Genomic DNA, 14,292 nt, shown 5'->3' on the forward strand with positions numbered 1-14,292 from the left:
CTTAATTAAAAACTGTTAAATGCTATTTTGTTCACACCAAGTGTATGTGCACAGTTTTTGACTTTGATTCAGCAAGGAACTTAAAGATATGAGTAGTTCCATTGACTTCAAAAGTATTAAAATTAGGCACATGTTTAAAAATATCTTCTTGAATCATGACCTTTGTTGTTAAACTCTGGAGTTTGAACACTCAGAAAGAAAAAAAAAGAAAGGATCATTTGCCTGTTGGGGTGTGGACATTTTAAATGAAATCACTGCTCATAAAAGGTATCAGATTTGTCCACAGAAAAGGCCTGGTATGAGAGAAGAAAAATAAGGTTTGTTGGCTGAGAGCAAGGGCAGTTTTAGTGGAACAGACTCTGTCCACCAGCAACCAGAATAAACCGACCAATGCATTTTACATATAACACAACACAACACCCTTAAGGTGGCGATGACTTTCAGCCACCACTAGTGGGGCCTGGATTTGAGCTGGTGATCTCTTTCTTTATGAAAGGCTTCACTTCACATGACTGATTCTTGAGCCGCCCAGCCAGTAAGGGTACACTTGAAAATTGTTCTCTATTTGCATTTTTAAAGGCTACATATAAATTGAGTTACTAATTTCAAATGAAATGTGAAACCAAACCAAACCAAACACAAAAAGTTAGTGAAAAAGAGAACAGTGCCATGAAGCTGTAGGGTCAGGCAGAAACTGTTGAAACTGGACTGTCATGTGGAAGTTAGCTACATGCATCAATGGTTCCTTAAAATCTTAAAAGAGAAAGTGCTAAATTGCAAAGGCTTGAATCTGACCACTCATTGCTTATATATAGTCTTAAGCACTTTACTTTTCCCAGGAGACTTCAGGTTCTTGGATTTTAGGGGATTACACAGCAGAGTGTGTACCGCTAAAGAAAAAAGTTGTCATTTTGTTACGCTCACAAGTGCTCATCAACATGGAGGGTCACTGTCCTTGTCAAAAAGAATTTCATGCAAAATCTGTTTAAACAATATTCCGATTGAGACACAAATCCCTGACAAAGCCCAAACTGGAGCAGTCAAAATATCTGTCTAGTGAGGTTATGCTGTGATATTTACAGTCAGTCAGATTGGTGAGCAGACAGCTTTTCTTCTTTAACCCTCAAAACAATGGCATTTTTCTGACATGCGCAGATTTCACTCTGATTCTGATCACTCTCTCCACAGGGACAGAGAGCTGTTCAGACCATCACTAAACTCAATGCATACTATTTCACAGCACAAAGCCAGCATTTCACAACAGTGTAGCAACTTCCACTGGCACTGTAGCTTCTTTGGGTTGGTCTACATTATGGGGGAAAATCGATCTTAGATATGCAACTTCAGCTACGTGAATAACGTAGCTGAAGTCGAAGTATCTAAGATCAAATTACTCACCGTCCTCATGGCGTGGGATCGATGTCCGCGGCTCCCACTGTCGATTCCGCGACTCCGTTTGGGTTGGTGGAGTTCCGGAATCAATATAAGCGCGTTCGGGGATCGATATATCGTGTCTAGATGAGACGCAATATATCGATCCCCGAGCAATCGATTGCTACCCGCTGATACGGCGGGTAGTGAAGACGTACCCTTTTATTGCTTCTGGTTAGTCTTTTCACAAGAATACGCCTGTACCTGTTCCCAGTCTTTCTAGAGGGTTTTGACAGAGAAGTTTAGATGTGAGGTCCTGTGCATCTGGTGGTAATGCTTCATCCCCTTCTGGCCAGGCAATTTCATCTAAGGAGATAAAACAATTTGAAAAAGGCAAGTCATGAAATCCACAAATGTCTTATACAATAGAAAGTAGTATGCTATACCATAGTATGATTTGAATGGGTTTGCATTCAGCCGCATGAGTACTTCATATAATTCAAGCACTGACATTTTCCAAAAATGCATAAAAATTCAATATTAACCATAGCTGCTGTCAGCGCAAACGGTAATCGTTGGAACAAAACTGTAAGAACCTTAATACATATGAAATAACAATCTTTTATGGCAACACATAAAGAACTACTATGGTGCAGCTGTATTTCATGCCTACACATTTTGAGTAACAATTTTATTTTAGCTCTTGCTTCTTGCAAATCCTGAAACTCACTTTCCACAAACATTTGCTTAAAATCCACTGTTTCGGTGAACATTTGAGAATAATCCTTTTCACTTGAATACTCATGGAAAGTGAACACAAGCAAATCAAGTAATAAAAACAGAATCAATCAATTTTTTCCAGCATTTGCCCAGCTCTAGCCATGAGATATGGGCCAATGGACAAACACTTTCACTACCCAAGGCATGAAGGTATCTAATACAACAGTGTTTATTGATGTACTTTGTTGCTTTTATAAGTTATTTTTATTACATTTCTATAGCAATGGATCAATGAGCCCTGTCCTTTATCTAGATGGGATAACCAACAACAAAATAAACTTTGGCCTGCTAATCGGCTTGTTTTTTTCAAATGCAAACACATCTCTTTCCACTCCCCACAACACTAATTTCTTTCATAAGCTGAATTTCTCCCTGCACTATGCATATTGACAGAGTTTACATACATATATACCAGGCGTTCTCAAACTGGGGGTCGGGACCCCTCAGGGGGTCGTGAGGTTATTACATGGGGAGTCGTGAGCTGTCAACCTCCACCCCAAGCCCCGCTTTGCCTCCAGCATTTATAATGGTGTTAAATATATTAAAAAGTGTTTTTAATTTATAAAGGTGGGTTGCACTCAGAGGTTTCCTATGTGAAAGGGTTCACCGGTAAAGAAAAGTTTGAGAGCCACTGATATATACAGATGACATTTGGTGCATGTTAAGCAAGTCAAGAGCTTTTAGCAACTGTAGTGATTTACCAAAAAGGAAGTATGAAACTAATTCTAATACTGAACAATTAACTTTGTTTCTTATGTAGTCTTTCTTCACTAAATTACAGTCGATGTCAATATTTTCATGCTCTCTCATAGTGAACTGCTAAAGGTAACCCCTCCGGAGACAGGATAAACAAACATACCACTGATCACTTGTCCAAACAGTTCTTCTGGTGTGTCACCAAAGAAAGGGACAGAGCCAACTAAAAACTCATACAGGATAACTCCCATGGCCCACCAATCCACAGGCTTTCCATAACCCTGTCGCAAGATCACTTCCGGAGCAATGTATTCTGGAGTCCCACATACCTGAAGATGGACAGACAGAAAGGAAACATAATTTACAAGCTGCCATATTTGGAAGCCAGCTTCCTTCTACCTAATTCTTTTTCCACTGTCTCAGTTGATTTTTTGAGATCAACACATCCCTTGCCACATGGAAATATTCCACAGTCAGTGACAGTCAGACTAGATAAACTTGCATAACCTGTCAAAGATCACAACATTCAGCATTTGTATGAATTGCCCAATTTTCCACCCATGGCTTCGGTGCAATTTAGAAAAGAACTTTGCTAAAGAACATTATTTGTGCAGAATCATATGTAAACTCTGTGATTCAAGTCTCAGCTTTTCATCATTCAACACACACCACAGTGTCAGGGAGTTCTACAAATCCTTTGATTCCGTCACAAAGGGCCCCAACCCATACATCAAGGAGCACGCACCTTCACAGAGATAATTGCAGGTTTAGGTTTTAAGTTTATAGTTTCATCAGTTTAACTGCATTCAGCACTTACACCACTGCATGGGGAATGGTGTATCTATCTGAACCGTGATCATCAAGTTACCTCTGTCTGCAATTTTAGGTCACAAAATCTTCTCTTATTGCAAAGAGCATTAAACACTCTCAGTCTATACCAGGGGTCAGCAACCTTTCGGAAATGGTGTGCCAAGTCTTCATTTATTCACTCTGATTCAAGGTTTCACGTGCCAGTAATACAGCTTAATGTTTTTAGAAGGTCTCTTTCTATAAATCTATAATATATAACTAAACTATTGTTGTATATAAAGTAAATAAGGTTTTTAAAATGTTTAAGAAGCTTCATTTAAAATTAAATTAAAATGCAGAGCCTCCCGGACTGGTGGCCAGGACCCGGGCACTGTGAGTGCCACTGAAAATCAGCTCACCTGCTGCCTTTGGCTCACGTGCCATAGGTTGCCTACCCCTGGTCTATACACTGAAAAAGAAAAGTCTGCAAAATGCTGTGGAGATTCACTGATCCAAAGCTGTAATTTTTTAGAAAAACATTTTTCAGCTTACCTGCTTATCCAGGAACTCTCTTGCATCTTTCTCAATGTGTCCCTCATAGAGATTAGTTGTGAGACTCATCAGCCCAATTTTAGAGAGTCCAAAATCTGTTAGTTTAATGTGACCCATGGACGTTATCAGAAGACTGGAAAAAAAAAAAAAAAGGAAATTAATTCAGTATTCACTGCTATAGTTTTGGAAAGCTAGAAAGCTTTTCCTTTCCACCAACACAAGGGGGTCCAATAAAAGATATTACCTCATCTAACTTCTCTCTCTCATTTGAATAGAATGAGACTGTAAGATGTCATTCTTTCCATGCTTAACTGCTCAAATAAGACTCCTAAGATTAAATGCTGTTCTGGCTTTCAATCCAACATCCTTAAAACGATGGGTTTTTGTCAACTTTTGTACCTGCTGTTAGGATTTGAGAGATTGTTGCTGAATCAGGGCAGAGACATTGGTTTGTTTGCAATGCACCTGCTAAGTACACCATAGGAAGAGCTTAGGACATACAAGGGATTATTGAGCTAAACTGAGGACACGTTCTGGGATGCAGTGACTCTAAAAAAGAATTGGGGGTCGCAGTGGATAATTAGCTAAACATGAGCTCCCAAGTGTGACGCCAGGGCCAAAAGGGCTAATGAGATCCTGGGACGCATAAACGGGATTCTCAAGTAGGAGTTGAGAAGTTACTTCCCTTCTGTATTTGGCACTGGAGTCACCACTGCTGGAACACTGGGTCCAGTTCTGGTGCCCACAATTCAAGAAGGATGTTGATAAATTGGAGAGGGTTCAGAGAAGAGCCACCAGAGTGATTAAAAGATTAGAAAACATGCCTTATAGTGAAAAACACAAGGAGCTCAAGCTATTTATCTTCACAAAGAGAAGGTTAAGGGGTGACTTGATTACAGTCTATAAGTACCTACATGGGGAACAGATATTTAATAATGGGCTCTTCAGTCTATCAGAGAAAGGTATAACATGATCCAACGGTGAGAAGTTGAAGCTAGAAAAATTTAGTCTGGAAATAAGGCGTAATTTTTTAACTGTGAGAGTAATTAATCATTGGAACAATTTACCATGGGTAGTGGTGGATTCTCCATCACTCATCATTTTAAAATCGAGACTGGATGTTTTTTTCTAAAAGCTCTGCTCTAGGAGTTATTTTTGGTGAGTTCTTTGGCCTGTGCTATACAGGAGGTCAGACTAGATGACCACTTCTGGCCTTGGAATCTATGAATGCATATTAATGTGCATCATGGCAGGAGGAATTACTTTTTAATGATGTTAGCACAGATTGAGATCTGAAAACAAGAAGTTGAACCTATCAAGAAAACAACATTATAAACATAGTCTTTTCAAGACTAAATAAATGAGACAAGACTGGCTATTTGCCTATAACATCCACTGCTTTAGTTAGTAATTATACATTTATCATGGAGATCTACAACTACATATTTGAATCTGAAAGGTTCAAAACATACTTGTCAGGTTTTAGGTCACGGTGGACAATGCCATAATTGTGTAGGTACTCCAGTGCCAGCACTGTCTCTGCAAAATACATCCTGGCCATATCAACTGGTAGGGCTCCAATATTCTTTAGGAGTGTGGCACAATCTCCTCCTAGAAGTAAATTACAAACATAGCACATTGAAATGACATATGAATACTAAGCTACAGTAGCAGCAACACCACAACATTAGATCGGAAGAATTTCTACCTCCTTAAATTCTCTCTACATTAAAGGTTCTTACCCTTGGTCCTGGATTCTGAACACAATTTAGAAAATAATTTTAATTTCCATAATGCCTTTTTTATTTTCTATAATTTAAATCTCTATAGTTTCTGTAATGTCTTTCAGAATCTAAACGCATGTTACAAACCATACAAGTAGCTCTTCTGTACAGAAGGGCAGCAATCAGCTGGACAAGCATAGCAAGCTGCACAACAGCATGGGACAGGGGACACTTTTGTCAATGACATTTCGGCAAACTCCAGCTCTTTAAAAAAAGCAGTATGATGCCGTTGAGGTCTATGGACAGTGAACAGTAACAGCATTTCTATGGCTTCATCTGAGATGCCACAGGAGAGGAAAGTCCACAGAATTAAATGTATCTGCTTTCGAAAGGAGGAGGACTAAGGTGGGTTTGTCAACCTTGATGCTGAGACTACTGAGAAATGCTCTCTCCACTTTAGGGAGCACAGGTAAAGTCTTCTTGCCTTTCTAGGAGAGCAGTCCAACTGGCTTCAGTACAACTATTTGTTGAGAAAGGCAAGTAGGATTTGGCTCAATGATTGTATAAATTCATCTTCCAGGTTGGAAAGGAATCTGGGACGGAAGTATAGTTTACACTCAGCCAGCCTTTGTGGCTATATTATTTCTTTCCTTTTTGCTGTTTAAAGAATGTTGCATCACAGATTTAACATGATCCTCCTCTCTATTTGCAAATAAGCATTTACTTTAAATTTGTCAACATGTCAATCAATAAATTCTGCTTCAGCTTCACTCATTTGTCAGAAACACAATAGCCATAATTCACATCTTGAAGTTATTCAGCTAGCCCAAACACCGAAGCCGGGCATGGGAAATTAGTTCTACGCACCAATGAAAATATATTATTTACAGTAAGATAAACCTATAAAACAAATCCAACTAATATTCAAATTAAATAAATTAAGTGGAAGAAAACAGGAACTAAACAGTTATATGGAGATATACCTAACTCACAGAACTGGAAGGGACCCTGACAGGTCATCAAATCCAGCCCCCTGCCTTCACTAGCAGGACCAAGTTCTGATTTTGACGGAGATCCCTAAATGGCCCCCTCAAGGTTTGAACTCAAAACCCTGGTTTTGGCAGGCCAATGCTCAAACCACTGAGCTATCCCTCCCATAGATGTTCTTCATCAGCTTCCTGTTATTGTACAAATGCTCCACTGCTTGACCAGACCTTAACATTTCTGTTCTGGATCTTTCTAACCTTAATACTAACCAAATCACGGGCCAGATCATCCCCTCCAATAGTAGAACCCCCAGGAGAGCTCCCTGTTAGGATGCCTCTGCCGTCATTCCCCTACAGAGACCTTCACACTGTCTCTAGCCCCCCAGCAGCTTCCCTGCACATGGCTCTGTGTTGGCACAGCTCCACTGCAGCCAAGCTGTTAGCTGCAGCTCCATTGGTACCCACAGAGTGGGCATTTTCCCCTGAAAGGTACTACAGCTCCAGGCTGGACTGACTTTTCTGACTCATCTCTGCAGTGTGGTTCAGTCAATCTCCACTCCCTCCCCACCATATGGAGTTCAGACCCATGGATCATCCTTCATAGTATCCAGGAACAAATTGTGTTCTGGAGGTGGCTGAGATCCTCTTCTGTGTAGGCGTGGGCAGACCCATATGTGAAAGGTCTACCAAGGTGACATCTAGAGAATACGATCTAAGCCTATTTTGGCTGCAACATTTGATTCTAGAGGGCAATGGAAGGTGACCCTACAACCTCAATCTGTAAAGCACTTGGCGATAATACAGCATGAAAGGTGTTATATATACAATAATTACTACCACTCTGCAAAATTAACATGTTTCAAACAATAAACAATCAATAATATAACCAGATACTTTTCAAGCCTGAGAAAAATACCTTCCACATACTCCATAACCATGCAGAGGTGGCGTTTGGTCTCGAAGGAGCAGAACATACTGACTACAAAGGGGTTCTCAGCAAAGGTCAGGATGTCTCTCTCCACAAAGGCCTGCTGGATCTGGTTTCTCAAAATTAGGTTCTGTTTGTTGATCTTCTTCATGGCAAAGCGCTGGCGGGTAGTCTTGTGCCGCACCAAATACACAGCCCTAGAACACAACAAAAGGGTTCCAACCTTCAGTTTGGACCATTTCAGAAACAATGGATTGCAGGTCATTACATCACATACACTGATAGGCTCCTGCTAGGTTTATCTATGACTACATAAAACATCTGTCATGTCAAGTGTCGCTACAGAAGAAGAAATCTATGCTTTTCCTCAGAGTAAGAAACGGGGAAGGCTGGTCTTCACAGGCTTCTCCAAATATGTAACATTCTCAGTAGAGAGACTAGCTTAGCCTTAACCAAGGAAAGCTCTCGCAACGTTATGAGATTCTTGCATACTAAAATTAAAATGGCAATTCCTTCGTCAGAAATAAGACTAGGGCCCTGTGAGATTACACCAGAAACCACACATTCTTGTCGCATTTTTGAATGTCCAGACAATAAATGAAGAATGTAGCACACAATCCTGCGTATATGTAGAGGAACATACTGTTCATCATTTCAATATTTATTACAATCACCAGTCAACTGAAAAATGACCTAAAATGAATGGGATCAGTGCAACTTCCTTCCAAGCTCTACAGGTTAAAGAGTTTGATTAGCTGTAACAACATAATGCTGCAAGATTTCCTGTGATAAAATATCCTTTTCATTTCTACCATCTGCACATCTTTATCCGCACATTCATAGTACAGTTTGCAAATAAAGTTTTCATTCAGTTAGCTTGCTCTATTGAATCAATACTTACTCCCTTGTCTCTGGAGTGGCTTGTTGTAGTCTATCTAACATAGTATCATATTGGTTGGATAAAGTACGTAGTACATATAGCAAGGATATGACTTTGAGCAAACCACCTTTAGCCTTTTAGGGTATGTCTACACTACAATCAGACACCTGCGTCTGGCCCATGCCAGCTGACTTGGGCTCATGCAGCTTGGGCGTAGGGGCTGTTTCATTGCAATGTAGGTGTTCAAGCATAGGCTGCAGCCCAAGTTCTGGGACCCTTCTACCTTGCAGGGTTGAAGAGCCCAGGCTCCTGCCCAAACATCTACACTGCAATTAAACAGCCCTTTAGCCTGAGCTAGCTGGCATGGGCCAGCCACAGGGGTCTAACTGCAGTGTAAACATATCTTTAGAAGGATGTACTTGAAAACATGGGTCTACATGGAAAAGTGACTGTAAAAATGGAACTTTCTTATCTAACCAACTGGCTCTCCAGTCTGCTCTCCCCTTTTTCCTTTACTGACTAAAATACGTTTTTATTACATTTTCATTTAATTCAACAAAGTGCTCCAGCACATGCTTAACTTTAAGCACAGTGCTTAAGTCCCACTGAAATCAATGGGGCAGCACAGGTATACCTGAGGGTAGAATTTGGTCTGCTTAATATCACTGGTTATGATGCCACAGCCAGAAAGAACCCAAATGGCGTTTCAGAGATTCACAGATTCCAAGGCCAGACGGGACCAAGATCATCTCATCTGAGATCTCCTCTATAACACAGGCCAGAGAACTTCCCCACAATAATTCCTAAAGCAGATCTTTTAGAAAAACATCCAATCTTAATTTAAAAATTGCCGATAATAGAGAATCCATACACTCTTGGTCCATTGTTCAAATGGTTAAGTACTCACACCTTTGACAAATTACATCTTGTTTCTAGCCTGAAACTTCCAGCCAGTGGATCGTGTTATACCTTTGTCTGCTAGACTGAAGAGTCTATTATTAAATACTTGTTTCCATGTAGGTTTTTGGACTAATCAATAACCTCTTAACCTTCTCTTTGTTAAGCTAAATAGATTGAGCTCCTATAAAGCATGTTTTCTAGTCCTTTGATCATTCTCCTGGCTCTTCTCTAAACCTCTCAAATTTATCAACATCCTTCTTGAATGGTGGACACCAGAACTGGAACCAGTTTTCCAGCAGTGGTCGCACTACTGCCAAATACAGAAGTAAAATAACCCCTCTACTCCTACGCAAGATTCTCCTGTTTATTTATCCAAGGATGGCAACAGAGTCATACTGGGAGCTCCTATTCAGCTGATTATCCACGATGACCATCGAATCTTTTTCAGAGTTACCGCTTCCCAGGATAGTCACCCATCCTGTAAGTATGGCCTACATTCTTTATTCCTAGAGGTACATATTTACATTTGGACATATTAAAACACATTGTTTGCTTGCCCCCTGCTTACCAAGAAATCCAGCTTACTTTATCGGTGACCTGTCCTCTCATTACATACCACTCCCCCAGTCTGTGTGTGATTGGCAAACTTTATCAGTGATGATTTTATGTCTTCTTCTGGGTCAATAATAAAAATTTTAAATAGCGCAGGGCCAATGACCTATTCCTGTGGGATCCCTCTAGAAACACACATTTGATGATGATTTCTCCTTTACAATTACATTTTGAGACCTATCAGTTAGTCAGCTTTCAATCAATTTAACGTGTACTACCTTAATATATCTGTCTAGTTTTTTAATCAGAGTGTCATGTGGCACTAAGTCAAATGCCTTACAGAAGTCTAAGTATATTACATCAACACTATCAGCTTAATTAACCAAACTTGTCATCTCAAACTTTAAACTATGGGTTCTTTGGGTGGAGCTGGCAGTTGGAATTTTAACTTGTAAACTGAGCAAATCTGTTAAGATACAATGAAACATTAGGAAATTTTTACACAGCAACATTTCACAGTGCAATTACACTTTAATGTCTAGTTTTAATAAGTGTTGAACTTATGTCTGGGTATGTGGTGCTAACAAACAAATGCGTTTTATTATTATATAGTATTTCTTACAGGAAAGAATAAGGTAAACAAAACGTAAACTACATGACACCATACCTCATAAAGATAATTTCCTGGATAACACGTCATACCTCAATTATAACCTCTCAAATGTCACATTAACCTATCGTATATGAGTATGTTTAATTTTATCCACATGCCGTGAAGGCGAACTTAGCAGAAAAAGTTACAGCATAATAGGGCTTGAGGTCAAAGTTGTAGTGTAATATAGCAAGCGGCTGGCATGGGCATATCAGGAATAATAGCCTGAAAGGCCTAATTCTTTATCAGGTGGCTTGACAGAAACATCTTCTTGAAAAGCAAAATGTTAGACACAAGCTGAAAACCTTACCCATAAGCCCCATTGCTGATTAGCTTAATGTTCTCAAAGTCCTCTTCAGAGGGAGTTTTCTTTGACTGTACAGGGGCCCCGCGACTCTGAAAATCAAGAAGGGATTTTTTTTTCTCTGTAATTCACCAGAAACTAGCCTACTTTTAAAAAATGTACTTCCAAAAAATTAGCTGCTGCATAGAAAATATGAAAATCATTTAATTTTAGTCCTGAATTTACAGAAAAAAAAAACAAAACTATTTTCCTGGAATGTTTGTTTTGTAACTGGAAGATCTGTATGTATGTGTCTCAAATATTTGGTGGCATGATATATTTTATATTTACTCCTTTCCCTTGACATGCTATTAGAAATGGCTGCCACATTTAAACCACTATCATACCGAAATCTTCTATTTAATTCTTCATATTAAATACATTACATTCTGATTTCTGTAAGATTGTAGATCCATTCCCCTTCTCTGGTAGCCTTCTAATATCCTTCTGTTGTGTAATGAAGGATATTTGTTTTTTAAACTACTATGGAACTCAGAGAAGCCTTTGCACATTGACTTTCTGATAATGCTCAATAGCCGGCCAGGACCCACAGTATTGATGAAGCTGAACTATTTCTAATAACAATATATGTTATGCTTTTTGAGTTACTTCCACCTGAGGAGCTCAAAATTGACAGACACTGAGGCAGAGACATCAGGTGACTTGCTCAAAGTTACACAGGAGGTCTGTGGCAGAAATGGGAACAAAATCCAGATCTTCTGAGTCCCAGGGTCATCCTTCCTCCTAGTTTTATTCTTATACTAATCAGGATATTAGCTGAGAAATGTTGAGTTCCTCAGCAATGGCAAGTCATGTTTATATTCTCTCATTTTCATTGAGCACTTCCAGCACAGATCATTTTGTACTGTATGCAGTCATACTACAGACAAGCATAATTTACTTTATGCTGTAGACTGCAGTGGGATTTTCAAAGTTCCTAAATTATTTAGAAGTCAGTGGGACTTATGTTCCTAAATTACTCAGGGCCAAATCTACAAAAATACTTAGGTATTGCAAGGCTTAACCCCGAGGTGCCTTGCCACCTAGCGGAATCCAATCCTCAGCCCTGAGTTATGCACCCAGGCTCCCCATTCAAAACATGGGGAGAGTTACCTGCCTCAGAAGCCAGCTAGTGGAGCGGGGAGCTGCCTAAGCTAGCCAGGAGTGAAATACAGAGGAAAGGTGCCTAACTGATGGGCCACAGAGAGGCACCTCCCTCTGCTCGGGATTTTCAGCTGTGAACCCCTTTACTGGAGTTAGCACCTAAGCCAGGTCAGCCGCTCTGGTAGCCTGCACTCTTGAAGCTGAAACCCAGATCTTTCACAAGAGAGAGACCCCAAAGTCATTATACCCAACAGCTCAGTGGTTAGGGCATTCACTAAGGATACAGGAGACCTGGATTCAAGTCCCTGTTCTGGACCAGGGATTAGAATCCACATCTCCCAGAGTGCCCTAACCATTAGGCGAGGAGACATGTATTCACACATACACAAATTCCTGACCTGTATTGTTTTGTGACAGGTATATGTCTTGGGTAGACTCTGAGAATGCCTATGGGATCAGGTTCTGCTGGTGAGACAGGTAGGGGCAAGTCTAGTTTGAGAATCTTCTTTCAGCACTGCTGAGGCTTTGGCTTCAGCCAGGACTCTGAGTAGTTCGTTAGCTGTGGAGGCACCATCAATGCTTAGGTGGCTTTGCATGTGCCGACTGGTGGAAATTTAGGCACCTTGAGGACTTGGGCACCTGTAGGGCTAGGTGGCAGCTGAACAGTGGTTTTAAGGATGTCAATGGCACATAAATGGTGGATTTAGCTGCCCAAGTACCTTGGAGAATCTAGCACATAGGCACTTTTGAAAATTCCACCTCGCATCAACATGTAGTTTGCATCTCTTGGAGTCCTGGAGCTCCCTCCCCGCCCCGCCCAAAAAGCTGGTCTTTCCCTAATAGATTTTTTTAAATATATTGGCATTTTTGTTACACAATCAGAGAGAAACCTACAGATCTAAGAAGCCTGGAGAGATAAATGGCTACATTTTCCCAACAAATCATTAGTAAATCCTTGTCTTGGGAACCTAAATTCATTCCCCAAAATTCTTTACCTACGTCAACACATTTCTTTCCTTAGCCCTATTTTGATTAATGGTTGTAAAAAAACCCCATTGTCAAGCACCTTGATAATTCCTGTCCACATTTGTTTGCCTCTATCAGTTGCCCAGTTATCTTTAAATACTTCTTTACTGTATTTAGAGAGCTCTGTCCCAGTTGCTAGAAGCATGCAAGTTAGCTTTTTAAAGTATTTTTAAATCATTTACCAAATATATGTTGTTAAAAATATTCAGTGTGTTGTTATATACATTGTATTATAATCTTGTTTTCCTAACAAATCTTTTATCATTGTATTAGACTGTTTCTTTCTAGGGAACATATAGGTAGACAGCACAAGTACATTGCTTCTTTACCTCAACTGAATCATCTGTTTCTGGAGTGTCTGGACTGTCATAGCTATTCAGCTGGGCCATTTCTGCAAACAACAAAGAACGACTATTTATACCGGTCTCAATATATAATCTGTTTCTATATTGCAAAGAAACAGTATTTTAGGAAGTATTTTAGATGTCAGAAAAGCACATTTCTTCCTTTCCTGCAAAAATGTTATACTATTACACAATAGTCACCTTTAAAATCTTGCCAGTTGTTTTAGGTAATGCCTCATACAAAGACAACCAATTATCCTTACCTCAGTATTTTGTAGCATTCTACATATTCCCTACCATAAGGATAAGGAATAAATGCAAATATTAAGGTAATGCTATTAATATTTCTCCAGCAAAATCAGCAATTTGTTAAGGGTAAGCAGTGTGCATCCGCACATTTATGTGCGTGCAGGTATACTCGTCCCATTAGGGCATGGAAATTAGATTTCTACAAACTTTCTTGTCTCTAGTTGACCCAATTCTGCAGTGTACCAAGTACCCTCAAACCATGGGGAAGTTAGTGGGAGTTTAGGATGCTAAGTTCCTTTCAGGAGTTGTGAAGCACCTCACAGGATCAATCCCACATCCAAAAGACAACAGGCTAGAAGGGTATTGGTATCTAGAAGAAATCTCTAAATGGATATAACAAAATAACTGACATTTCT

General features: G+C 39.8%; 1 protein-coding gene across 6 annotated transcripts in view; it reads right to left on the reverse strand.

The window, feature by feature from the left end:
- The window catches only part of MAST2 (microtubule associated serine/threonine kinase 2), a 359,963-nt gene that overhangs the window by 21,462 nt on the left and 324,209 nt on the right, over positions 1-14,292 (reverse strand). For all 6 annotated transcript variants that reach the window (XM_050961826.1, XM_050961825.1, XM_050961827.1 and 3 more), the window contains 7 exons: positions 13,613-13,674; positions 11,121-11,206; positions 7,815-8,023; positions 5,661-5,799; positions 4,189-4,321; positions 3,011-3,176; positions 1,636-1,737 (listed from right to left, as the gene is read on the reverse strand). In XM_050961826.1, coding sequence (XP_050817783.1) covers positions 1,636-1,737; positions 3,011-3,176; positions 4,189-4,321; positions 5,661-5,799; positions 7,815-8,023; positions 11,121-11,206; positions 13,613-13,674 — 897 coding nt within the window. The remainder of the gene's footprint in view (positions 1-1,635; positions 1,738-3,010; positions 3,177-4,188; positions 4,322-5,660; positions 5,800-7,814; positions 8,024-11,120; positions 11,207-13,612; positions 13,675-14,292) is intronic.

This window comes from Gopherus flavomarginatus, chromosome 7, assembly GCF_025201925.1.
Source record: "Gopherus flavomarginatus isolate rGopFla2 chromosome 7, rGopFla2.mat.asm, whole genome shotgun sequence".
Classification (NCBI taxonomy): domain Eukaryota; kingdom Metazoa; phylum Chordata; order Testudines; family Testudinidae; genus Gopherus; species Gopherus flavomarginatus.